Source organism: Canis lupus, chromosome 15 (genome assembly GCF_003254725.2).
Source record: "Canis lupus dingo isolate Sandy chromosome 15, ASM325472v2, whole genome shotgun sequence".
In the NCBI taxonomy this organism is placed as follows: domain Eukaryota; kingdom Metazoa; phylum Chordata; class Mammalia; order Carnivora; family Canidae; genus Canis; species Canis lupus.
The window spans coordinates 52,251,794-52,277,065 of record NC_064257.1 but is presented as its reverse complement, the minus strand read 5'-3'; the positions used below and the strand labels follow the sequence as shown (position 1 = coordinate 52,277,065).

At 37.1% G+C, this 25,272-nt stretch overlaps 1 protein-coding gene across 2 annotated transcripts; it reads left to right on the top strand.

The window, feature by feature from the left end:
• Positions 1–1,036: 1,036 nt before the first annotated feature.
• On the top strand, positions 1,037–17,565 carry PLRG1 (pleiotropic regulator 1). Of its 2 annotated transcripts, XM_025439045.3 has the most exons (16): positions 1,063–1,190; positions 2,501–2,607; positions 2,897–2,968; positions 3,640–3,782; positions 4,478–4,531; positions 5,339–5,432; positions 5,625–5,712; positions 8,187–8,288; positions 9,283–9,375; positions 11,362–11,511; positions 11,600–11,701; positions 12,264–12,366; positions 13,097–13,205; positions 14,184–14,323; positions 15,025–15,218; positions 15,776–17,565. In XM_025439045.3, the coding sequence occupies exons 4-16, from the start codon at positions 3,653–3,655 to the stop codon at positions 15,833–15,835; spliced, it is 1,419 nt and encodes a 472-aa protein (XP_025294830.1). In that variant the 5' UTR covers positions 1,063–1,190; positions 2,501–2,607; positions 2,897–2,968; positions 3,640–3,652; the 3' UTR covers positions 15,836–17,565. The 2 variants fall into 2 exon arrangements, with proteins under 2 accessions (XP_025294829.1, XP_025294830.1); XM_025439044.3 differs by lacking the exon at positions 2,897–2,968 and having other exon boundaries at positions 1,037–1,190.
• The last annotated feature ends 7,707 nt before the right edge of the window (positions 17,566–25,272 follow it).

Genomic DNA, 25,272 nt, shown 5'->3' with positions numbered 1-25,272 from the left:
AATTCACATTGATATACTTTTGATAGGATTTTATTTATTTATTCATGAGAGACACAGAGAGAGAGGCAGAGAAACAGGCAGAGGGAGAAGCAGGCTCCATCCCTGCAGGGAGCCCGATGATCAGGGACCCCAGGGTCACGTCCTGGGTCCTGGGCCGAAGCAGATGCTCCCCCACTGAGCCCCCCAGGTGTCCCTCAATAAGACTTCTTCCCTCTCCAAGCCCATGCGGTATGCTGAGATCAGTGGAATTGATTAGCTTAAGGAACAAGCAGGGCCAGTGAAATATTTGCCTATCGGATTTACAAATGTTCAACTCCTGTTTGCATAGAAAAGTAATGGGACAGGCTTGATCGAAAACTGCATTTTACCTAAGACAAGACAATATAAAATACTGCTATTTTGGCACTAGGATGTGTATAAATAAAAGTGGCTCGAGTCTTCAGTTGTGTCTTTCTTCCGCCAGCTTTGAAAAGCTGCCCTTTGATACTGTCGACGCCACCACGTTCATTAGCAGACTGGCTGAAAATCGTTCGGTTTTGAGAGATTTTAAAAAAAAAATCTATGCAGCGTAAAAATAAATGTGGGGATTTGCCGTACAGGGCTACAACAAAGATCTTTGCACACTTTCTCAAATGCAAAGTGTTCCGCAACATCCGGCCGCCAAGGGTTAACGGGACAGCATCAGCGCAGGTGCTCTCGGCAGCCGAGGCCGCAGCGCGCGGAGGCTTCCAGGCCGGGCAGCCCCGCGGCGCAGCGGGAGCCGAGACGTCAATCAGGGGAGCTGGACGCGGACCGGGATTCGCTCTCTCCAGACCCTCCCTAGAACGGACTCCTTGGGTTCGCTGGGAAAAAAATAAAATTAAAGGATTAAGCTTGGGGAGGCACAGCGCAAACAACCACACCCCTGAACCGAACAACTTAAGTCTGAGCCGAAGGCTCTTCCAAGACCTCCTCCGGGACGCCGCTGAGCCCCGCCCACCTCGCCGAGGCCACGCCCCTCTGGAGAAAGCCCCGCCCCTCGATCCCAGAAGGCCGCCGGGCGGCTACCGCGCCTGCGCGGAGGCCCCACTTCCGGCGCCAGGGCGCTCGATTCCGGAAGGGCTGCGCGGCGGCGGCGGCGGCTTCTGTGTTGCGGGCTGGTGTCCCTTGTCTGTTGGAGCGGCGAGTCGCACGGCAGCATCATGGTCGAGGTAAGGTGGCGCTTGGTGCTGAGGGGTCGTTGGCTTCCGCGGTGGTTTTCCTTGGCGGCGGGCGTGGGGGGGTGTTCGCGGTTTGGGGATGGTGAAGGCTGCGGAGGGGGGCTGTCTGGCCGAGGCCGGGTGGTCTCTGAAGGTTTTCAGGGGCAGAGGAAGGCCGGGTGGGAGCCCTGGCTGGACGTTACCCGCGGCCGCGAAGCCCGACTGAGTTTCCACGGTCCGTATTTGGCTCTTGAGCGTCGGGTCTCGGCCGGGCCCCCGGAGGCGCCGCGTCCGGCCCCGCGGGGTCCCCGCCTGCAGAGCAGCGTCAGGGGCTGTGTGTCCTGAGGCGGGCGGTCTTCCTCCAGCTCTGCCCCCAGGAAGACCTGCCATTTTGAAGTTTTGCATCAAACTGTTAGCCAGCCTTGCCCGTCTCATCTCAGAAATACTTCTGGAGCCTTGTCCAGACCCACTGCCTTCGCCTTAATTCAGATCCGGCGTCATCCTTCGTCTGCACGAGTGCCTTAGCTCCCTGCTGGTGTTCTCGCTTCCATTTCTTCGCCCTCTGCAAAATTGATCTGTTTAAGATATACGTTGATCGCGTTTTTTTCTGCTTAAAATCCTTCGCTGGCCAGATGTCACTAGAGCAAAAGTGCAGACTGTTGCAGTGATCCTTTAAAAAAAAAAAAAATCCTTAACCTAATCTGCACCTTGTCTACCCTTGCAACCTCATCCCAGCCTCACAGTCCACCTTCCAGTGGAACATGCACAGTTCTCTTGCAGCTCCGGCCATCATTGCAGCCACCAAACCCCTGTGTACCTGGCATTTCCTCTCTGCCTGGATTGTTCTCACCTCTGCTCTGCACGAGGCTGAATTTCTGCCTAAGGAATACCTCAGAGAGATCTTTCATAACTATCCTAGGTTCTTTCTTGGCTTGCTTCCTTCATAGCACTTATCAAAGATTTGTTGCTTATTTTTCGTTTTCTCTTGAGCACTGGGACCATGGCTGCCTTGTCATCATTCTTTTGTTAGCTTCTAGCACAGTGCCTGCCAGACACATAGTAGGAACTCAGTAAATACTTGTTCGAATCAATGGCTAAGCTCAGGCATCACTAATTGGTATACCTGGGGCTCTGGCCATTGAGGAGCTTCCTCCTCCTCTCTGACCTTGACTTCTTCTATCGCTTGCTACAAATAGCTGTGGTGAGTGGTACAAAGCTTTTTACATATTTAAATGTGTAAAGTGTATGGCTGCTTTGACTTAATTTAGGTTGTGGTATGTGTCATTTGTAGCTAGATATGTGATTCTGTTCTTTCTTTTTAGGAGGTACAGAAACATTCTGTGCACACACTTGTGTTCAGGTCATTGAAGAGAACCCATGACATGTTTGTAGCTGATAACGGAAAACCTGTGCCTTTGGATGAAGAGAGGTAGGTATTGTTCCTTTTCAGTTACTGGAATATGTAACTTCTAATGTTGGGGGAAGAGAGCAGGGAGAGGGGGACCTTTAAAGCTTAGTGAGTGATACTAACACTCGTAGGATGTCTATTCGGTAATGAATGGTGTTTGGGCATGATTTAAGCTGATTTAACTTTTTTTGGCCTTGTCTTTCACAATAAAAAGCCCCATTAATTAATTGCATTTATAAATACCCAGTAATTAGGAGAGTCCCTTTTAGGTGTTTTATTTTATAATCAATCACTTTGTATGTGCTTTCAGCTTCCCGCTGCTCTCAGAGCCTTGCTGAGCTGAAATTGTACCTGGCCAGTACCTCTACTCCCATCTTTTCTCGTTAGTATGATGAAGATTTTTGAGTGGTGGCATATTTTTGGTTCTACATCTCCAGCTCCAGTCTGGGATTGCATTATGTGCAGTGTTCCTTCTTTGTCCTTTACCCTTCTTTTAAAATCTACTTAATTCCTAAGACAAGCATTTATATTTAATTTATTAAGTGAGCTGTTCTTAAGACTAATATAAGTGCATTTCTTTAAAAAATATTGAACTAATTAACTACTTTGATTAGTTCTAATTGGTCTTTTTAGATACATCCAGTAAAGGTTATGATAGAAGCTTTTACTGTGTTTTTATATTGACACATTTGAAGGAAAGTGTATTGACTGAGGTTTTTAAAAGGATATATTAGTTTCTATATGTTTTTAAATCAGACCCTTGGTAATTTATCATGAAAGGTTATATATTTATTGGTTAACAAATTAAAATGCTACTTAGACTTAATGGATGCTCTGTGGTGGATTGGGAACAAAAAAAGTGTGGAAATGCACTTGGAAATTCCAAGCTTTTTAAAATACTATTTAACTTTAAAAACTTCATAGAATTTTTTCTACATGATTAGGCAAACCTAAGCTATTTAAGTACTTGTGTTCTTGGCTGTCTATATTTCTTTTGGCTAATATATTTAAAGCACTCAAAGATACATTCTTATGTTCATAATTTTTAAATAGTCACAAACGGAAAATGGCAATCAAGCTGCGTAATGAGTATGGTCCTGTGTTGCACATGCCTACTTCGAAAGAAAATTTTAAAGAGAAATGTCCTCAGAATGCATCGGATTCGTATGGTCATAAGCAGTATCCTGCCAATCAAGGTGAGGATGTATTATCAGAAATGTCAGGACTTACATGTGAATTTTCAAAATGAAAAAATGAAATGTTTTAGTGCCCATCCCAGGAAAACTGAATAGAGCCATACCCTATTGAACAACTATACCAGTATTATAACGGAAGTCTTGATTTCCTCATTGAAGTAGTGAGTTGAGATTATTGGTTGGTGGATTTTTTCTTACAGGAAATAAAAATGTGATAGAATAATAATGCAGAAAATCTTAGGATGTACAGGTGGAGACTAAAGGAAAAATTTGTAACATACGGAAAGACCGTCTGTTTTGGCTGTCATTCAGAAAGGTGATTCTAAGCACTAAAATTGTAGTGAATAAAGATGATCTAAGATTCCTTTTTTTTTTTTAAATCTAAGATTCCACAGAAAAATCATTTGCATGGGAGAAAAACCAGAATGGGGGTTGTTACTTGATAGGATGATCTCTCTCCACACCATTACAATTATACAAGCTTTCTTGACATCATATTAGCAAATATCAAGGAAATAGGTGTGTACATGGTCCTCAGAAGTCAAAACAAAAATCAATATATCTTGGTTCTGAGGTTTTGGTTTAGCTGGGAAAATTTGAGAAATTCAGTTGGTGACTTCGCATTCGTTAAAAGAGATAATGCTTATATGTAAATTTGCCACTGATAATGATGATGATTCTTCTCCCTTTTAAAGGACAAGAAGTTGAATATTTGGTGACAGGTACACATCCATATCCACCAGGACCTGGTAAGCGAGCTATTACGTACTGAAAATATCTTACGGACGTTTCCATGAATGAACCAATACTATGATTCTAATTGCCTATAAAATGCAAGATAAGCTCAGTACCCAGGCATCCAGGCATAGATGAGAGTTATTAACTCATATTCACTTTCATACCTGTTCATTCAGCAAACATTGTTAAGCACCTAGATTTTTCAGGTGCTGTGCTAGGAATTCAAAGACAGTAAGGTCGCTCCAGGCTAATATGGAGATTAAACAAACATGTTATCACTAAACTTACAAAAGTGATAGAAGTGTTAGTATAGAAGCAAGTGTGATGGAAATGTCTATTAGCTGTCTGTGTGTGTAGATGACTAGTACATAGATGGAGTGGCTAGTATAATGGAGTGTAGAACAAAAAGCTTAACATATCTAGGTTCTAGTAATTTTAGAAGACAGGATTTACCGTATTGAAAGTACAGGCAAACTGGTACTTCTTGTTTAGTGATTTACATTTATTCTTGAAAACCTTGTTAGTGTTTGGGAATTGCTTGATTTTTGTATCTGAAGGTAATATCCCAAGATGATAGAAATTTAACTTTACTGTGTTAGGTATGTTAATACCAAACTGCTTGTGATTAAATCAAATTTGAGTTATATGTTTTTAACTTCTATTTATTAGTAAAAAGTTAGAAATAAAAGACACAAAATGAGAAATGTTTGTAATATGACTACCTAGAGTTAATCATTTTTCTTCTTCCAGTATTTTATTTTAAACTGATATAAATGAAATCATAGCAACTAAAGGGAATTGATTCTTTTTTTAAACAGGAGTTGCTTTGACAGCAGATACTAAGATCCAAAGAATGCCAAGTGAATCAGCTGCACAGTCCTTAGCTGTGGCATTACCTTCTTCTCAGACCAGGTATGAAGTATTATGCTTCTAATTACAAAGATTTTGAAAGCATAATTTGTTCTTTACATATTTTTCTCATTTTAAGATTTCTATATATGTGACATTTTCTTTTATCATTGCTTACAAAAATTTAAAGAGTTGGTTCTGCACAAGACATGACTGGAGACAGTCACTTAGAATGTGATATATCTTTTGCCTCAGGGTTGATGCAAATCGTAGTGCACCTGCTGGAGGTGAATACCGACATCCGGGGACTTCTGACCGTTCACAGCCTGCAGGGATGACTTCAGTAAGTTTCTCTGTGTCAGATCACACTGCAGGTTTCTAACTTTTGGAACTTGTCTTATTTCCCTTTATCCCGAGTGTCTTAGGTTAGATATTAAATAAATGAAAACTTTCTTTGCTTGTTGTTAAACAGCAGCTGAGTGAGCTAGTTAATATTTCATAGCCCTAAAATTTAAGTTGCTTGTGATTTTGCATATTTTTTAGAATTTAAAATTCTAAATTGTGTCTGTTGCACATTGTATCTAATAATTATTTTGATGCAGATAGTGTGATGTTGCTCTTTATTACCCACTGTTAATAATACAAAGAATGGTATTCTCTAACTTGTATTAGCATGTGTTAGATACGAAAATCTTTTTTTTATTAAACTCTAAGTTGGTTTACACAATTTGAATTGAGTGCTTTAGTAATGTAATATTCACGGGCTGTACTAGTATCTTAAAAATGTTTAGAAATGTAGAAGTTCATCAATTGGTAAATAAATGCCGGTTAATGTCGTTACTGGTAAGAGTAATTATGAAACGAAAAACGTCAAGTACCTACTTTATTTTATTCTGCCACTTGAGTCACTGCAGGCTAAATGAGTGAATTTGTGGTCTTCCCACTACATTTCTTCTTTTGCCTCTATTCACAAATCTCTGCCCATGGTTTTTGCCTCCTTAGTAGGAGGTGAAATACAAGCTTCTTGAGGGCAGGAACTTTATGGACTTAAGTATTTTTTGGGTGGATGGCTGGTTGCTAACAGTTGATGGTACATCAGCCAGGATATCTCTTAAAATAATACTTAAACTAAAAAAAAAAAAAAAAAAAAAAAAAAAAATAATACTTAAACTGATCTCCAAAGGCAAGGAAAACAAGGCAAAAATGAATTGTTGGGACTTTATCAAGATAAAAAGCTTTTGCACAGCAAAGGAAATAGTCAACAAAACCAGAAGACAACAGATGGAATGGGAGAAGATATTTGTAAATGTTTTATCAGATAAAGAGCTAGTATTCCAAGATCTAGAAAGAACTTAGCAAACTCAACACCCAGAAAACTATTAATCCAGTCAAGAAATGGGTGGAAGACATCCACAGACATTTCTTCAGGGAAGACATACAAACGGCCAACAGGCACAAAAAAAATGCTCAACATCACTTGGCATCAGGGAAATAGAAATCAAAACTACAATGAGTTACTGCCTCACAGCAGTCAGAATGGCTAGAATTAAAAGTCAGGAAATGACAGATGTTGGCAAGGCTGTGGAGACAGGGATACTGATAGGAATGCAAGCTGGTGCAGCCACTCCAGAAAACTTTAGAGGTTCCTCAAAAAGTTAAAAATTGAGCTATCTTAAGACCCAGCAGTTGCAGTACTAGGTATATACCCCCAAAATACAAATGTAGTGATCCAAAGGGGCACCTGCACCCTTATGTTTATAGCAGCAGCGTCTGCAATAGCCAAACTATGGAAAAAGCCCAGGTGTCCATTGACAGATGAGTGGATAAAGAAGATGTGGTATATGTACAATCGAATATTACTCAGCCACCAAAAAAAAGAAATTTCATTTGCAGTGATGTGGATGGAATGAGAGGGTTTTACATTAAGCAAAATAAGTCAATCAGAGAAAGACAGTTCTATGATCTTGCTCATATGTGGAATTTAAGAAACAAAAGATCATAGGGGAAAGGAGGGAAAATAGAATAAGATGTTACCAGAGAGGGAGATAAACCATAAGGGACTCTGAATCACAAGAAACAAACTGATCGTTGCTGGAAGGGAGGAGGGTAACTGGGTGATGGGCATTAAGGAGGGCACATGATGTAATGTGCACTGGGTGCTGTATACAACTGATAAATCACTGAACTCTGCCTCTGAGTAATATACCGTATGTTAATTAATTGAATTTTAATAATAAATGAAAGTATTAAATATTTTTTTGGAAGCTAATTAGTTTCTCTTTTTGCTATTAAGTTGAGATAATGTTAAAATACAACAATGAAAGGCAGTGACAATCCACTTAAAATCACTCAAATAATAATAGGAGCTTACATAAAGCATTTACAGAGTGTAACAATATTTTTACAGTAATTGTCTGAGGTAGGCAGTGTTATTTCCATTTTACAAAGCAAGCACAGAGGTTATGTAAGTTTTTACCAGTCAGCTAGTAATTAGCAGAGCAGGGTTTATGAACCCATACACAATGTTATGTGCTCTTTTGAACCCATGCACAATGTTATGTTATGTACTGTTTAGCCTCTGAGATTTTTTTTTATTTCTAAAATTAAAGTTAACATACAGAAAATAACAGTTCTGATTAGAAGTCTTAGTTATGCAAACATTTTCTAGTGATTCAAACATTTTAACTGTCTTTTCCTCTTCAATTAAGGAAAAAAAAAACCCTCATAAATCCCCTTTTTTGAGTTTTTCTTTTTAGAATTAACACACAGAGTTAGGTATGATGCCTTTAACAGTAACATAATCTGTTCTATTTGTAGGCAGTTATGGAGGCTGGCAACGCTAAGAACTCTGCACTGATGGCTAAAAAAGCCCCTACCATGCCCAAACCCCAGTGGCACCCACCATGGAAACTCTACAGGGTGAGTGAATCTGTATGTTATTCCACTACAGGAATGATGATTGCTTTCCAGTTACTAAGAGCCAAGGAATAGAATCAGGAGGAAAAGGATTGAATATGAGAACTGATAAAGTGATCTGAGATGGGTTGGGGGGAAGGTATCAGGCAGTCTTAAAAGACGTGAAGACTTCTTTAAGTAAAAGCTATGTGTGTGTTTCCTATATAAAATATTTACAGAAAGCTATTAAACATGGAGAACAGATAAAATAATTTTTCTACGTGTTTGAAGTGTTTAATACGAATCCCAGGAGGAAAAATAACATATAATGCTATTTCTTTAGCCCTACTGATTATCTTTTTAATTATAGTAAATTAAAGTGATTCAAAACATACCAGATCTAAAATGAAATGTATGTAGTAGGAAAACTATAGCTACACATAATTAAATATATGTATTAAATTTTAGTTTTCTAATTATACACTAAAGTAGACTTTCTTTTGGTATACCGACCTAATAAATTTTAATAGATGTATAAATTTGGGTAATTACTTCTTTATACACTCAGTATAAAGAAGTTCCGTCAGCTCAAAAAACACTCCTGTGCTATTATTTTATACTTCTAACTTTCCCTACCCCTGGCAGCTGTTCGTTTGTTTTTCATACTATTTTTGTGGGGTTTTTTTCAATTTTGTTATGTAATGGAATTATACAGTATATACATTTTAATACTGACTTCCTTCCTCAGCTTAATGCCTTTGAGGGCCCTCCAAGTTGTATTAATATATTCCTCTTATTTGCTGAGTAAATATTCCATTGTATAGGTATATCATAGCTTGTATATGTATTTACTGTGATTGAAGGTAATTTATAATTTTAAAATCTAAGTGTCAAATAATTTTATAAATGTATTTGAAGATATGAGGAGGGGCTCTTCAAACTTGACTTATATGTAATGAGTTGAAGTTGAACAAACTAGTGTAATGAGTCCACCCATTCTATGTTTTGTTTTATACAGGTGATCAGTGGACATCTTGGCTGGGTTCGCTGTATTGCTGTGGAACCTGGAAATCAGTGGTTTGTAACTGGATCTGCTGACAGAACTATAAAGGTAATAGGAAGGAGGAAGAAAAAAATACGACTTTGTATTTACTACGTGATTTTAATCTTTTATTTCTGAGGTGGGAATTGCTGTTGTAGTTTCTCTGATTTCTGAGACCTGAGTATGGAGTAAAATTTATTATCTTTATCAATTCAGTGTTCCAATTAAATATGTTTGGAAAGTGGTATTTAAATAACAGGCTTTTCCAAACCAAACATACCGACTACCACTAATTTCTTGATATTTTTTTCTCCTCTGGTTACAAACTTAAAGCTTACTCATATATAAAAAATGAGGAAAATATAGAGAAGTACAAAAGAATACAGACCCATATGTAATTGAACACTGTCAGATAATTTGAACGAATTTCTTTTTAGTACTTACTTCCATGCATATGTGTCACTACATTTCCTTCTGAGCTTTCTTCCTGTGTGTATAAATGTGTATCTTTAAAAAATCATGATGGGGGTGTCTGGATGGTACAGTCAGTTAAGCAACTGATTCTTGGCTTCAGCTCAGGTTGTGATCTCAGGGTTATGAGATCAGGCCCTGCATCGGGCTCTGCACTCAGCGCCGTACCTGCTTAAGGCTCCCTCCTCCTCCTTTTGCTGTCCTCCCCACCACCCCTCATCCCCATGCACATGTGCACTCTCTCAAATCTTAAAAAAAAAATACATAAATAAAAATTCTTGAGTGTTACATAGTTTTGTACTCTTGCTTTTTTTCCACTTAACATATAAGAGGCATATTTTTGTGAAGAAATGGACATCTTTTTAAATGGTTTCACAATCTATCAGATATTCTATAATCTATTTTCCTATTGGTAGACATCAGAGTTTTTAGTTTCTTGGTGTTCACTATCACAAGTAATGCTATATAATTTTTGTGCCTAAAGCTTTTTGCCATATTTTAAATGATTTTGTTGGACAGATCCCCAGTAATGGAATTAATGGGTCCAAGATTTTTGTAATTGACACCCAAAGTACAAATATTTTCCAAAATGGGTGACTTGATATTTGCAGTGTATTACAGGATCCTTTTTTAACACACTGATTGTGTATCTTTAAAAATATCTGTGGGGATCCCTGGGTGGCTCAGCATTTAGCGCTGTCTTCAGGCTGGGGTGTAATCCTAGAGATCCGGGATCGAGTCCCACATCAGGCTCCCTGCATGGGGAGCCTGCTTCTCCCTCTGCCTGTGTCTCTGCCTCTCTCTATCTCTCAAGAATAAATAAAATAAATAAATGAATGAATGAATAAATAAATAAATAAAATATCTATCTACTAACGTTAAGCAGAAATGGTTACCTAATCTTGTAAAAACCGCACAAAAAAAATTTATAGTGGGATTCCTAGTAAAGCTGTTAAGTTTTTTCAACATGTATATATTTTTTATTGAGGTATAATTGATATACAATATTATTAGTTTTAATATACAATGTAATGATACAATATATTGGTATATTGTGAAATCACAATAAATCTAGTTAACATCTATGACCATACATAGTTGCAGAATTTTTTCCTTATAGTGAGAATTTTTAGATGTTGAGTACAGTAGTATTAACTGTAGTTGCCAGGCTGAACATTATATCTCCGTGACTTACCTGTTTCATAACTGGAACTTTGCACTTTTGACTCTCTTAACTCATTTCCCCCACTCCCACCCCCCACCTCTGGTAACCACTGATCTGTTCTCTGTATCTGTGAGCCTGGTTTTTATTTTTGTTTATAGAGTTCACATACCAGTAAAATCACCTAGTATTCGTCTTTCTCAGTCTGACTTGTCACTTATTATAAATATTTTCCCAGTTTGAACATGCTTTTTAATTCTGTTTTCCCTGCTTAACAGAGGAGATCATGGGAGATTCTTTTGCAAATTTTAAAATTTGTATATGTTTACAACTTTCACTTTTTGAACACTTAATTTTAACATTAAGATTTTAAAAATTTGCTTTGGAATAATGAAGAAAAATTAAATATTTTTTGATTGCAGATCTGGGACTTGGCTAGTGGCAAATTAAAACTGTCATTAACTGGGCACATCAGTACAGTGCGCGGTGTGATAGTAAGCACGCGGAGCCCTTACCTGTTTTCCTGTGGAGAAGACAAACAAGTCAAATGCTGGGATCTTGAATATAATAAGGTAAGCTTAGAGTTAAGGATTTAAAACATAGTCAATCACTGTTTTTCTTTATAATTATAGAGATTTTAACTTTCCCCTTTATTTTTAGGTTATAAGACACTATCATGGACATCTAAGTGCAGTGTATGGTTTGGATTTGCACCCAACAATTGATGTGCTGGTAACCTGTAGTCGAGATTCAACTGCACGGGTAAGTGGAATAGAGTTTTGTGTTTATTTGTAAATATATCGCATCTTATTTGGTAATGGAGTCATATATTTGTAAATATGTTGCATGCATATTTGGTAATAGAGTCATGCATTGACTTATTAGAGAATTAAAGATAGTTGCCTTGACTAGCAATAGCCTGGTCTCTGTTTCTTGGCTCAGGTGTTTTTCCACCTTCATTTTCAGTTCTGTGGCCTCATGTTTATCACTGGGAGTGCCCTGCTTCTGAAATGGGACACTCACATGTTCCTTTCCATCACTACAACATTTTCCATTAGCTTTTTCCTTCAGTAGTCTTATTGTACCCATTCTTACACTTTTAGTACCCTGATCCGTTAGTTTTTTGGGTCTTTTTTTTCCTTTCAGCTGCCTTCTATCTATATTCCCCAGCCAGCTTACAGATCATTAATCTTTCTTTTAAACAATTTTTCATTACATTCAGACACAGTTGTCTAGTAAATTCCCAGCCTTGAATTGGTTCACTTACCTGTCTGAGATATGAATGCTTATTTTCTCTGACAGTGTGTCCCTTGTGTTTTTATAGATTTGGGATGTGAGAACTAAAGCCAGTGTACACACATTATCTGGACATACAAATGCAGTTGCTACAGTGAGATGTCAAGCTGCAGAACCACAAATTATTACTGGTATGATTGATACTTTTTAAGTTTACAGTATATTTGATTATAAATGCATTATGATTATACATATACTTTTCATATTCACTATGACTCTTCATTTTTGTAGATACATTGTTTCTGTGCATATATGAAACTTACTGTGGTAACATTTCATTTGGTTTTTATCTCATACCCTTTACATATCATAGAATGTATCATACACAGTATCATGTGATGTCTGACTAGAAAATAGTGCTGTTAGATACATTCAGACATTGTTTCATAGTATCAAAATTACTTGTTTAGGAAATTGAAGTCAAAAGACAAAATAGAGACCAATAACTTTTAGAGCTAGTTTGAGTTTGGTTTTGCTTATATAGTAAGATTAATAATACAACTTCACTCTGAGACCAGAAAATAATTTCTTTACTTGATGTAGTTTGTTAATTAAGAATCGTTCAGGTTTTTCCTTCCCCCTCCCCTCCAAGGAGTAACTTCATGTATTTGCTTTATTTGTTACTCACATTTGTTCCAGCTGTTCACTGGACAATGCATCAAGTATTTACTGCATTTTTTTAAGAATTAAATTTAAAACCAACCTAAAAGTTTAGAACTGTAAAGTAATTAGGCAGGAGTTAGTATGACTTTCATTTAATATATATATATGTCTACAGAAGACTGATTCATACATTGTTGTGTTTAATTTTTGCATTATTTTTCCTGATGTGTATTTTGTGGATGTGTATTTTCGTTATAGGAAGTCATGATACTACAATACGATTATGGGATTTGGTGGCTGGAAAAACAAGAGTCACATTAACAAACCACAAAAAATCGGTCAGGGCTGTGGTTTTACATCCAAGACAGTAAGTGTATTTTCCTAATTAGCTTTTCTTTTTTCTTCAATTTTTAGTATAAATATTGAAATACTAGCATTATTACTACTTTGGTAGTCGTTTAGCCACTGTTATTTCCAGGCCTGTGCCACTTGGCACCTGGATTTCTTTCATTTTTCCTGTATACTCGTTTGCTTCATGACCTATATATATGATGAAGAAAATTTTCTACAAGGTGAAAGATGATAGTGTCAGATGAGACAATATGAATAAATCATGGCTAAAAGCCGCACATCAAAGTAGAGGCTTTTGATTTAATGTTTAGTAGAAGATGGATTTAATGTTTTGACAGAAACGTTTATACTGAGATGTACATAGAATAGTTTAATTCATAAGGAGGAAATAGTATACATAGAAAAAAAAATAGTAGGACCCATGAACATACAGGGTGTCCATAGAGGTGGAGCATAATATCACAGCCTGTCTCTTATATCACATCACCCTGACGCTTTTCTCGTCACATTGATATTTCTATCTACCCCCTCCCCCTTATCCATTATTTCTTCCCTTCTTCCTCCCTTTTTCTGTCTTCCTTATTCCCTTTCTTCCTCTCCTCTGTTTCCTTTTTCTCTCTCTTCCTCTTGCCCTCTGTTTCTTTCCTTCTTTTTCATTCTTCCTGTAGTCCCCTCTATCTCCCTCTCTTGCTCTGTCCAAAATAGCTTCATAACCCCTTGCCCTCAATGTGAATTTAGGGGTTTGTACATTTATTGCTGCTTTAGCTCAGTGTAGAGCACTGGGGAAATGAAAAACATTAATCTAGAACATTTAAATAATTTGAAGATCTGATTTGACTTGGAATAAATGTCTTTGTATTTTTACCTCTTGGTATGACAAATAATATTTTGCTACAACTATAGATCCATAAGCACACGTATAGAATACAACCGTAAAAGGCTTTTTTGAATTCTTTATTTTATTTAACTTGATCTCCTTTTCATCTTATTTCAGTTATACGTTTGCATCTGGCTCCCCAGATAATATAAAACAGTGGAAATTCCCTGATGGAAGTTTTATTCAAAACCTTTCTGGTCATAATGCTATTATTAATACATTGACAGTGAATTCTGATGGAGTGCTTGTTTCTGGAGGTAAAATAAGATTTTAATAATAAATATGTTTTAGCCTGTCATTTTTTCCTTTAGTAAGTGAGTAAACATTTTAAAATTTCTATGTCATCCCACCTAAGTATTACAACAGAACTTGCCTGAGTAGTGTGTTTTTGGATGTTGTTCATATATGTGTTTATGCATACATGTAATACATGCAGCATATTTCATAGTTTAGTTTTTTTTGAGTTCCTACATGATAAATCTAACGTATTCATGCTGGGAATTACCTAAATTTTGGTTGTGTATTCTGGAACTAGGTATCATTTTGTGGTGCTTTTTGGGCTCTATAATTACTGAATTAAGCACAAATGAAAGTAGGCACACCAGTATTAAGAGAAGCTTGAGTGCCTGGGTCTTCTTTTTTTTTTTTCTTTTTTTTTTAAGATTTTATTTATTTATTCATGAGAGACAGAGAGGCAGAGACACAGGCAGAGGGAGAAGCAGGCAGGCTCCATGCAGGGAGCCTGACACGGGACTCAATCTCAGGTCTCCAGGATCACGCTCTGGGTTGAAGGCGGTGCTAAACCATTAAGCCACCCGGGCTGCCCACTGCCTGTGTCTTGTATTATAACTTTATTTAATCTTTGTTGTCACGGTGCTTGACTCCTAGATGGTGCTTAAATGTTTGTCAAGCAGAATTGTTAAAGGATACCAAGTTTAATTAGATTTTTTCCTTTAAGCTGACAATGGCACTATGCATCTTTGGGACTGGAGAACTGGCTACAATTTCCAGAGAGTTCATGCAGCTGTGCAGCCCGGATCTTTGGACAGTGAATCAGGAATATTTGCTTGTGCTTTTGATCAGTCTGAAAGTCGGTTACTAACAGCTGAAGCTGATAAAACGATTAAAGTGTATAAAGAGGATGATACTGCGGTAAGTTCTCTATTTCACATGCATTTTGAAGTAAAATAAATCAACCATACCATAATTTTGCGAGTGCTTTTCTCATTTTAAAGATACTGAAATTTTCAGAAGGGAAAATAATCTTTATAGTATTGAATTATTTATCATCTCGAGTAGTGTCTGCTCGTAGATTTCTATATTAGTCCCATTGATACCAGCGAATCCATAAATTGTTTTAATTTTATCCCTACTTACTATAGTTATTGGGAAAATCTTACATTGAGAATAATCACAAATAAATTGCTATACAAATTAATTCTAAAATCATAAGCTTTGGTATTACTAGGTTACCTAAGTAGCAATTTTATTCGAGATGAAAAACCACAAACTGAATTTGTAGTGAACCCATTCATCCTTTATTAGATTCAGATAATGTCACTAGTTTGTCAGCTATTCCTAAAATTGTTAAAGAACTGCTAAATATGTAATGTCAACCAACAGATGCCTTATTTTGTTAGAAAGAGAGTTATTAATATAAAGCAAATTAATAATACTTTGTTTTAACTTATTTAATTTTCTGTTTCCAGACAGAAGAAACTCATCCAGTCAGCTGGAAGCCAGAAATTATCAAGAGAAAGAGATTTTAATATGGCATTTTCTTCATGGTGGCTCCCATTTTTTGTTGTTGTTTTTAAAGAATAAGCTTGGTGTTGATGAGGATATCCAGTCGTTTTGTGCTCTGGCTAGGAATATAAAGCAGAAACTCACATGCTTAAATGATTCCTGCTTCATATTTTACAGTAAACTGCCCCTCCCTCCTGTGTTTTTTTTTTTTTTTTCCCAAAATAAAAAATTGAGGTCCTAGGAAGTAAGATGCAGGTATCAAGCATATGTAGGTTTGTTGAACATAACTATTCTAAAGATAGAATACTTTGTCAGTTTTATTAAAAGATACCTTTTTAAAAAATACTTAAAAAACTGCTTACTATAATAAGGACTTGTTTCAAGGGAGCAGTTGCATTTGGGTTTTATTTTTATTTTTTTTACTTTAAAAACTAGTATCTGTGACTAATAATGGGGATTAAGGGATTGAAGTCTTACTTTTGTATGTTTATTCCAGAAACAGTTTTTGAGTGCATGTTCTACAAAGTTCTGCACTATTGAATACAGTTCAGGAAATAGACTAAGATGAATCTGTCCTCCAAGACCCTAGTTAGCGTATTACAGAATGCTGTATTGGAGTCCCACAGAGGAAAAGACCATCGCTCTTTTCCAGAGAGCATTGTGGAAGACTTCATAGAGTCGGGTATTTGAGCTGAGCCTTGAGAGGCCAGAGAGGGAAACTAGTATTCTAAGATGGGGCATACAGTGAACGAAACCAGACTTGTGAAACTAGGATGTGTTCTAGGAGCAAAGAATTGTCTGCTGCAGTTGAGTAATGAGTACAGCTGGTGGAGGAGAAAGCTCATGTTTGAAGTTCGATTTTATCCAACAAGCAGTTGGATACCAACATAGGTATCAAAACCTGAAGAAATTAATAAGATACTACTGGTGGTATTTGAAGCTGTGGCATGGGCTGCAGTCTTTTGAAGACTTTCTGGAAAAGTGTTATTTAAGTTTCTGATACCTATTCCCTGTAAATATGAGTTTTCTAAACCCTGCCCTTAGGATCCTGACTCCCCATCAGTCAAGAAAATTTGTCCACCTTCTCTTTCTGTAGGTAGAAAACACAGTTACAAGAACAATTGATGATAGATTTTTTTTTTCTAATTAAAAATCACACCATAAGTTTGAATAAACCTTTCTAAATTATACATATCCCATCTTGCATGCTGTAGGTGGGAGGATAATTTTATAACCTTTAAAGGGGGGGGTTCAGAGTATATTGAAAATGCTCAAACCATTTGGCAAACTTCATTAAAAAGATTAGGAAAATGCCAATAGGAATAATCTGACAAGTGTACACAAGTTTACTGTACCTTTGCTCTTCAATGAAACTAGCTCAGATGTCCTGTCAATAAGGGACTAATTTAATAGATTATGGTACCTTCATGCAATTTATTTCTATCCATTAAGAGTAAGGAACGTCTCTGGACTAATAAGATGTCCAAACTTTACTCTTAGGTTAAAAAAAGTTGTGGAAGCATTTTTTTTTTTTTTTTTTTTTTTTGTAGAATAACTTGTTAATGCTATATATATATACATATATATATATAAATAATGGAATAGTAATTCGACATTGTTACCAGTGGCTTTGTGAGGGAGTAAAATTGTGGGAGAACTTTCATGATTGGCTTTATATATTTCTATAATGTTTTAATTTTCTATAAGCATGTATTTTATAAACTTAAATAAAGAAAAATCCACTACACTTGCATCACTGAGAGATTCTCATATACCTTCTAACAGGAGAAAAATAGAGGTGGATACGGTCCCATCCCTAAAGGCCAACAAGAAGTGACTGCTAGTACAAGGAGGTGAGAAAGCTATCCGGCCTAGGATTAGATGTATGAAATTCTGAATAGCATGTAAGATAAGTCCATTTCCCTGCTTCTGCTATCAGGTGTTCTCAAATCCTCTTGCAGAAATTTGATCTACCACATGGGTTCATGAACCCCATGGAATTTTAGGCAGAATTTCATGCATGTGCTCTTTTGTTTTACCTACTCGACAGAACCCCAGCCCAGGATATACCCGGGTCTCTGGCAGTGCCTGTCTTACGTACAGCTGAGCTGTGGAATGTTACCGAAGGACAGCAGCTGCGCCAACTGAACTCCTATTTCATTTACAACCACATACCTCAAGTGGACCATTAACAGTGGTCATGACACACCTTCATATAGTCCATGCTTTCTGCCTCCTGTTGCAAAGGATGAGCTCTGCCCACCTCAGAACAATTTCAAATGTACAGCATCACGAGACCTAATGTTCCCTTCTAACTATGCACTTACTTACTCTCTTTTATAGCCAAACTCCCTGAGTTTTCATAACTTCCCATGTTCCTCACTTCCCATTCTCTCAACTGACTCCAGTCCCAAAATAATCAAATGTGTTAAACATTCTTAGAGAAATGGAAGAAATCTAAGTAGCATGAAGGAGTTGACAGGAGATAGGTAAAAAAGAGAGTAAGCCTGAATAGTGATGGGGGGGGGGGGCATTAAAAGTAGAAACTAGATAAACCAATTAAATAGAAGAATCATACATATCCTAACGAAAGCAAAAGGGGAGATGAGACAGTTCTGTCCAATTCCATGCCATTATATTTAAAAAGTGAAAGAATGGTTAATTTCAAGTAAAAATATATGGCTGATTCCAGAAGATATGGAAAACCTAAGTAAAGTATCCTAGATGAAATAGTTTGTCAAGGAATTAACCCCTCCCACTACCACCCGCACACATCTCTAAGTGCATTAAGTTTTAAAGTGGAATTCTAATTTCAATGCACTATAAATTTTTATAGGATCTAAAGAGCTTTTATGTTCTAAAATGTGACTATATCAAAAATATCCAAGTCCAATGATGCACAAATGAAATGATTTCATCTTGCTTGCGTGAATATTGTTGGGAAAATCACTTCTAAAGGCAAAGAGTCAAGCAGCACTTAAGTGTATTCTAAAAGTGCAAGGAAGTTGGATTATTAGAAAATAATATGATTCACCATATTGGATTATATGGGGAGAAAAAGCATTTTTATAGATGGTAAAGGGACATTTCAATATAATTTGAAATCCATACTTCATTAAACTATTACTATAGACAGATGATATTTTTAAACCTTGGTTAAATACAACTACTCTACCTTAATGATCAGTTGTCGATTGGGAAATACTAAAGATATTCCTATTAATGTCAGTAACAAGACAGGGATGCCCACATCCATGTTCAGCTTTTTAAAGAAGACTTCTGGACTCCTAACTTTTCTGGAAGTCTTTTAGAAGATGTAGAGGTATGGTAACTGGAAAGCATGGATATAAAATGATTGTTCGCAGATAATTTGATTATACACCTGGATAATCTAAGAGAATTAATTGAAAAACTTAAAAACAATAGATACATTCAGTAAGGGCTTGGTACAGAACCGGCACTCAGAAATCAATAAACAGATTTAATGAAAAAAACTCCTTGTATAAAATGGCAACAAGATTAATACAGTTAAAAAGAAATGTGCAAGTCCTGTGTGAAGAAACTTTTAATTCTATCCAATTAACTCAATCCTAATAAAATTACCTATTAAATATATATTTTAGAACAAAAGCTGATTTCTAGTCTTACAGAAAATTTTATTTTATTTTTTTAAAAGAGTATTTATTTATTCGTGAGAGACACAGGGGAGAAGCAGGCTCCGTGCAGGGAGCCCGATGCGAAACTTGATCCCTGGTCTCCAGGATCACGCCCTGGGCTGAAGGCGGCACTAAACCGCTGGGCCACCGGGGCTGCCCCATGGAAAATTTTAAAAGCAAGAACACCTAAGATAATCCTGAAAGCACAAAAAGGGAGGGAGGGAACTAATACAGTATTAGCTACCTGAACAGTGGGGTGGGGTGGGGTCCAGAATTAGACCCAAATACAAATTGATAATTACATATATGATTAAGGTAGCCTAACATAAAATACTCAAATGTACTTAACCCCAAATTTAAAACTACAATAAAACCTATAGTTTTCACCAATAAAAATGTCAAAGTTTAAAAAAGTGGTAATAATAGATGTAGAGGTGGTGTAAGAAATAATTTTCTATTTTGCTTATCCAGAAAATGCAGTGCTGAGAACTTTCACAAGTTTCAACCCAGAAATTCTAATTTTAAGAATTTATGCCATAAATGTGCTTGTTTGTGTGAGAAATGTGTATGCATTTTTTATAACAAAAAGTATTGAAAAACATGATTACCAGACTTCAGGCTAAAGAAGAGAAGTGGAGGGATCCCTGGGTGGCGCAGCGGTTTGGCACCTGCCTTTGGCCCAGGGCGCGATCCTGGAGACCCAGGATCGAATCCCACGTCGGGCTCCCGGTGCATGGAGCCTGCTTCTCCCTCTGCCTGTGTCTCTGCCTCTCTCTCTCTCTGTGACTATCATAAATAAATAAATAAAAAATTTAAAAAAAAAAAAAAAAAAGAGAAGTGGATCTGATAAAGTCATAGTCTTACGTTAATGACGCCTTGCATGTTTATATTTTACACTGAGCTGTCTTGTTTACGACTGCGTGTGATCCCTCGAGATTTTTGAGAAGTTGGACTAATATTCCCATTTTACAGTTTGCAGGATCAGCCTAGTGGGCTCAAAGCATGACAGGGGAAGCCAGTGTGAGAACCCAAGGGTGGTTTTTTCTTTTTTTTTTTTTTTTTTTTTTTAATCTCTGTTCCATTTCTTTTACTAGGAAATGACACTATCTTATAATTTCTCATTAATTCCCATAGGAGTTGACTTTCCATTGATTTAAAGGGAACTTTAGGGGAAGAGTAAAGCAGATATTTATGTTTCTTTTGAAACTGTCAAGTCTTGAACTTGACAGCATTGTTAGTTAGCCAAAAGTAGCATTCGTGTTAGGAATGGCCTCAGTCCATATATCTTTCCACTATTTGATGCTGAATACAAATATTTTTAAATCTATGTATCTACCTATCCATCTACCATCCTTTTTTCTATCCATCATCTGTCTAAATTTACTTTCCAGTTAAGGAAATGCACATTTGTACATTAATTTCTGTTACTTAGATTCTTATCATCTAGTGAAGATTTTAGGAGGAGAGGAAATTACTGACTTGAGGATACTTGCATATTTATTGAATATTTTTTTAAGTTCATACACATTTAATAATATTGTAGAAGATAACGAAATCATGGTGTGTGGTATCTACTCCCCCAGCTGAATTCTAAGCAGGGAACAGAATATGAAATGCTTGTGTAAGGACTGAGTAAGAACATAAGAAATTTCTTTCCACCAGAATCATAAAATGAAATGTTAAATGGATGTTACATCCTGTGAGTGCCCCAGGAGGGGGAGGATAGTGTGTTCTGGAAGGGCAGTTTTTGTGAAGGAACTCAGTCTTGGACTGTAGGTAGAAGGATGGGGACAGTTTAAGCAGAGAGACGAGCGGGGAATGAATAGATGAACCTGGTCTTACGTTGTCACTAGATGAACTAGACCGGAATTACGTCTAGGGTTCTGTTACCTCAGCTGCTTTGGTCTCTGGGAGATGAAAAAGAGCTGGGCCTCTTAATAGGGTTGGACTGACACCTGAAACTGAGAATGTAGCCTAGGGTATCCTGAGAAATTCCTTGAGACTGCAGTTGGCTCAGACCCCAAAGCTGAGCATCTTCATCTGGGCTCACACGATAGGCACACCCTCAATCAGATTTCTAGTAAGTGTGCCTGCACCTGACTGGCCCATCAGAAGACACTGTGACCTTGATCTCGGGATCGTGAGTTTGAGTCCTCTGCTGGATGTAGAGATTCCTTAAATAAAAAAAAACTTTAAAAAAAATGGTTTCTGTTAACTTGCACAAGATAATTTTAATAAGACACTTTATCATGAGCAGGTTTTGAATATTAAACTGCCCACCCAAAATGAGGACCTGAGTTAAAGCAGCATGAGAGGTGCTGGGAGCTTCACTGCGCCTCACTGCAAAGCTAGCCTGTTCCCCCAGGGATAACCGCAGTGGGGCAGCCACTCTCTAGTCTGTGGGGACTCACATCTTGCCCACATACCCACATACCCAGAGTCAAGGGCCAGACTACCACAGGGTCAGGGAAATCTTGGGCTCTGCATGAAAAGGAAGCAAGAGATGTGGAAACTTCACATCATTTGGCTGTAAAGAAATAGGAAAAAATAAGACTTTGACCTAGCATGATTCCATTTTCAGCAAATGCAACAGTGGTTAAATGTTAGGCATCATTTTTGTTGTAAATAGTTTAGATACACAGGATCATCACGCTAATGATATGCAGAAAGATTATTTGACAGGATTCGAGAAAAATGTCACACCAGACTTCTGAAAGAATGGGGGACACATGTCAATAAGTTCCTACAGAATAATTACTAGGAAGGAGCATTAAATCATTCTTCACAGCGGGGCATAGAGGCAGGCACAGGAATAATTAAAGTCCAGAATAATAAAAAGGTTGCCTGCACTCATTTTTAAAAATTCAGCGTGGTTCTGGGAACTAATTGAACTAATGGGATAAGAAAAAATAAGAAACAAGGAAAATCAAATTATAATGATTTGTAGATAGCGCAAATAAAGTAAGCAACAGAAAAACCATTAACATGAATGAAAGTGCCCTGTAGGACGATTCCACACAAGGTAAATATAGTACATGAAAATGAAGAGTTTTCCTTGGTAGCGTACAACAGTGCACTGTTGTATGTTGCCTAAAAAATGCCACTTTCAAGGGACGCCTGGGTGGTTCAGTGGGTTAAGTGTCTCTGCCTTTGACTCAGGTGGTGATCACAGGATCCTGGGGGCAAGTCCTGCATCCAGGTCCCTGCTCAGCAGGGAGTTGGCCTCTCTGCCACTCTCCTGGCTCCTGCACTCCCTCCCTCTTTCTCTCTCTCTCTCTCTCTCTCTCTCTCTCTCTCTCCCTCTCTCTCTTGCAAATAAAATCTTTAAAAACAAAAACAACTTTTACACCATGAACACAACCTATAGCACAAACAGGAAGAGTGGAAACTCTCTATAAATGAATAAAATACTATAAAACGTCATCCAAAGTGTTTTCAAATGAAAACACAGAGCCACTGTGCCCCTGGAAGAAAAAACCCACAAAATTTTAAATATATCATTTCCATAAAAATTAATATACAAATTTAATGTGATCCCAATCAGGCGTTCAGTAACTTTTGTTGGAATAACTTTACAAATTGGTGCTCAAGTGTATCTGATAAACGATATCAAAATGTTTAAGAAACTTTTGGAGAAATAGATTCATAAGAGGTGGGAATGTCTGTCCTACTAGGTATAAAACACTCAAAATAAAAAGTTAAGTCAGAACAGAAGAGACAGCTCTGAAACAGATATGGTTATATGTGGAGATTTAGTATGGGCTCTGATATGGGAAAATCTCAGAATTGTATTGCAATAAAAAAGCTGTGCTAATTTAGTCTAAGTGCAACATTTATTTAGACTCATTTAAATGTGTAATTTACCAATAAAATACCAAATGCATAGATATATGTTGAAGGACATATAAGAAATAACATCGATACCTCTTTGAGAGGGGATCGGGTCTTGAGTAGATGATACACCCTTTTATTTTATTTTATTATTTATTTATTTATTTATTTAGCCTATGGCTAACTTTATTAAGGAAAGCATACAAGATTTTACAGAGAACAAGTTTAATCACTTCTTAGAAAAGACTCTTTGATACCTATATGCAATTCTCTAGGTACCTATATGCGATTTAAGGATTTTGGTAAAGAAAGCCCTTACAGAATCTGATTTCTTTCTTCTGGACAACTTACCATAATTCATGTAGCTTCTATCAGATAAATCCTGGGACCAGACTAAGCAATAATATTATTTAGCAGATGAATGAAAGCTATTTGGTATATAATTAGAGTTTATTATTGTTATAAAAAAGTTAGATTGCGATATGATTTTTACTCAGCAAAATTCATCCCCTTGGCATAGGGTAAAATTTTTATATTAGGCTATGATTGCAGAAAACCAACCAACCAACCAACCAACCAGTAGAAACAACTGAAATAAGCTACTGTGAGATTCTAGGTCATACACCAGGACTAAAAATTTCTAGGCTACAGTAGCTGGCTATATGTGTGCTAAACCCACTTCAGAAAATTGTTGGGCTAATAGTTCTTTTTACTCTGAGTAGTTAGTGGCTTCTCTAAGAGAGATAGAAGTGCCTATTGTTCAAGGCACAGTCTGTGTTGCCGGTTACAGTAGCTATACGACTTTGTGTAAATTATTTACCCAATATATAAGGTACTTGGGAGAATTAAAACGCATGATCTTTGTAAAAAGGCTTACTCCAGTGCCCAACGAATATTAAGCACTTCATATGTGTGGACTATCACCATCATCATCATCATCATCGTCATCATCATCAGGCCAGATGATAGACCCCTTTAATATACACCCTTTGGTCTAAAAGCATCTGTTCATGAGTAGAGGACTGGTTAGTACATATTTTTCGGTAAAAATAAATAATATACTTCTCTGCAAAGAATACAGTAGACACTTCACTGATGTAGAAAGATAGCTACAGAATACGGGGGAGGGGATATTCAGAATATATAGCATCACCTTAATAAAAAATCTGTATTAATATAGATCTGGAAATATATCAATTAAGGTATAAAGGGAGAAGCTAAAGTGTAAATCGTTTACTTTCTATTTCATTAGGAACTAGCAACTGCTTACAGTCAAAACTGAAAATATCATCCAGCTAATCACATCCATTAGTTTTTTCCTCACCCCTACACCGCTGTTCCACATCCAGACACATTCATGGGGAAAAAAAAAAAAAAAAAAGCTCATCTTCCTCTTCCAGTTCTCAAACTCTGACAACTCATAATTCATTTAATAGAAATCAGTTTAGTAGTAAGTTTTAGAGCATGAATACTGCGGCAAGGGAATAATATGTTGCCATTAAAAAAAAAAAAAAAAGACCCAGTAGGTTTGAACATGCTGGTGTAGAAAAATGGCCAAAATAGAAAAAACAGAAAAAAAAAAAGTTCACAGGAACATATTTAATAAGTATACAGACTTCTTTAAAGAAGTCCACTTAGAATTGCCACAGGAGGGATGCCTGGGAGGCTCAGTGGTTGAGCATCTGTCTTTGGCTCAGGGTGTGATCCTGGATCCCAGGATCCAGTCCCACATGGGGCTCCCCACAGGGAGCCTGCTTCTCCCTCTGCCTCTCTTTGTCTCTCATGAATAAACAAACAAACAAATAAATAATCTTAAAAAAAATAAAAGAAACAAATGCCCAGGAGGGCAGAAGAGGTACTGCTCATTCCACCGGGGTGAGGGGTGGCGAGTGGGACTTTGAAGAAGCTTCACTGAATCATTCGAATGAGATTTGCATGAAAGAAGGGGAGAGGGAAAGACGTTGCCAGATGGA

Coding starts and splice junctions, on each gene's coding strand:
- PLRG1 (XM_025439044.3), top strand. Junction 11,512..11,599: donor GGGATCTTGAATATAATAAG/GTAAGCTTAGAG, acceptor CTTTATTTTTAG/GTTATAAGACACTATCATGG. Junction 13,206..14,183: donor GTGGTTTTACATCCAAGACA/GTAAGTGTATTT, acceptor ATCTTATTTCAG/TTATACGTTTGCATCTGGCT.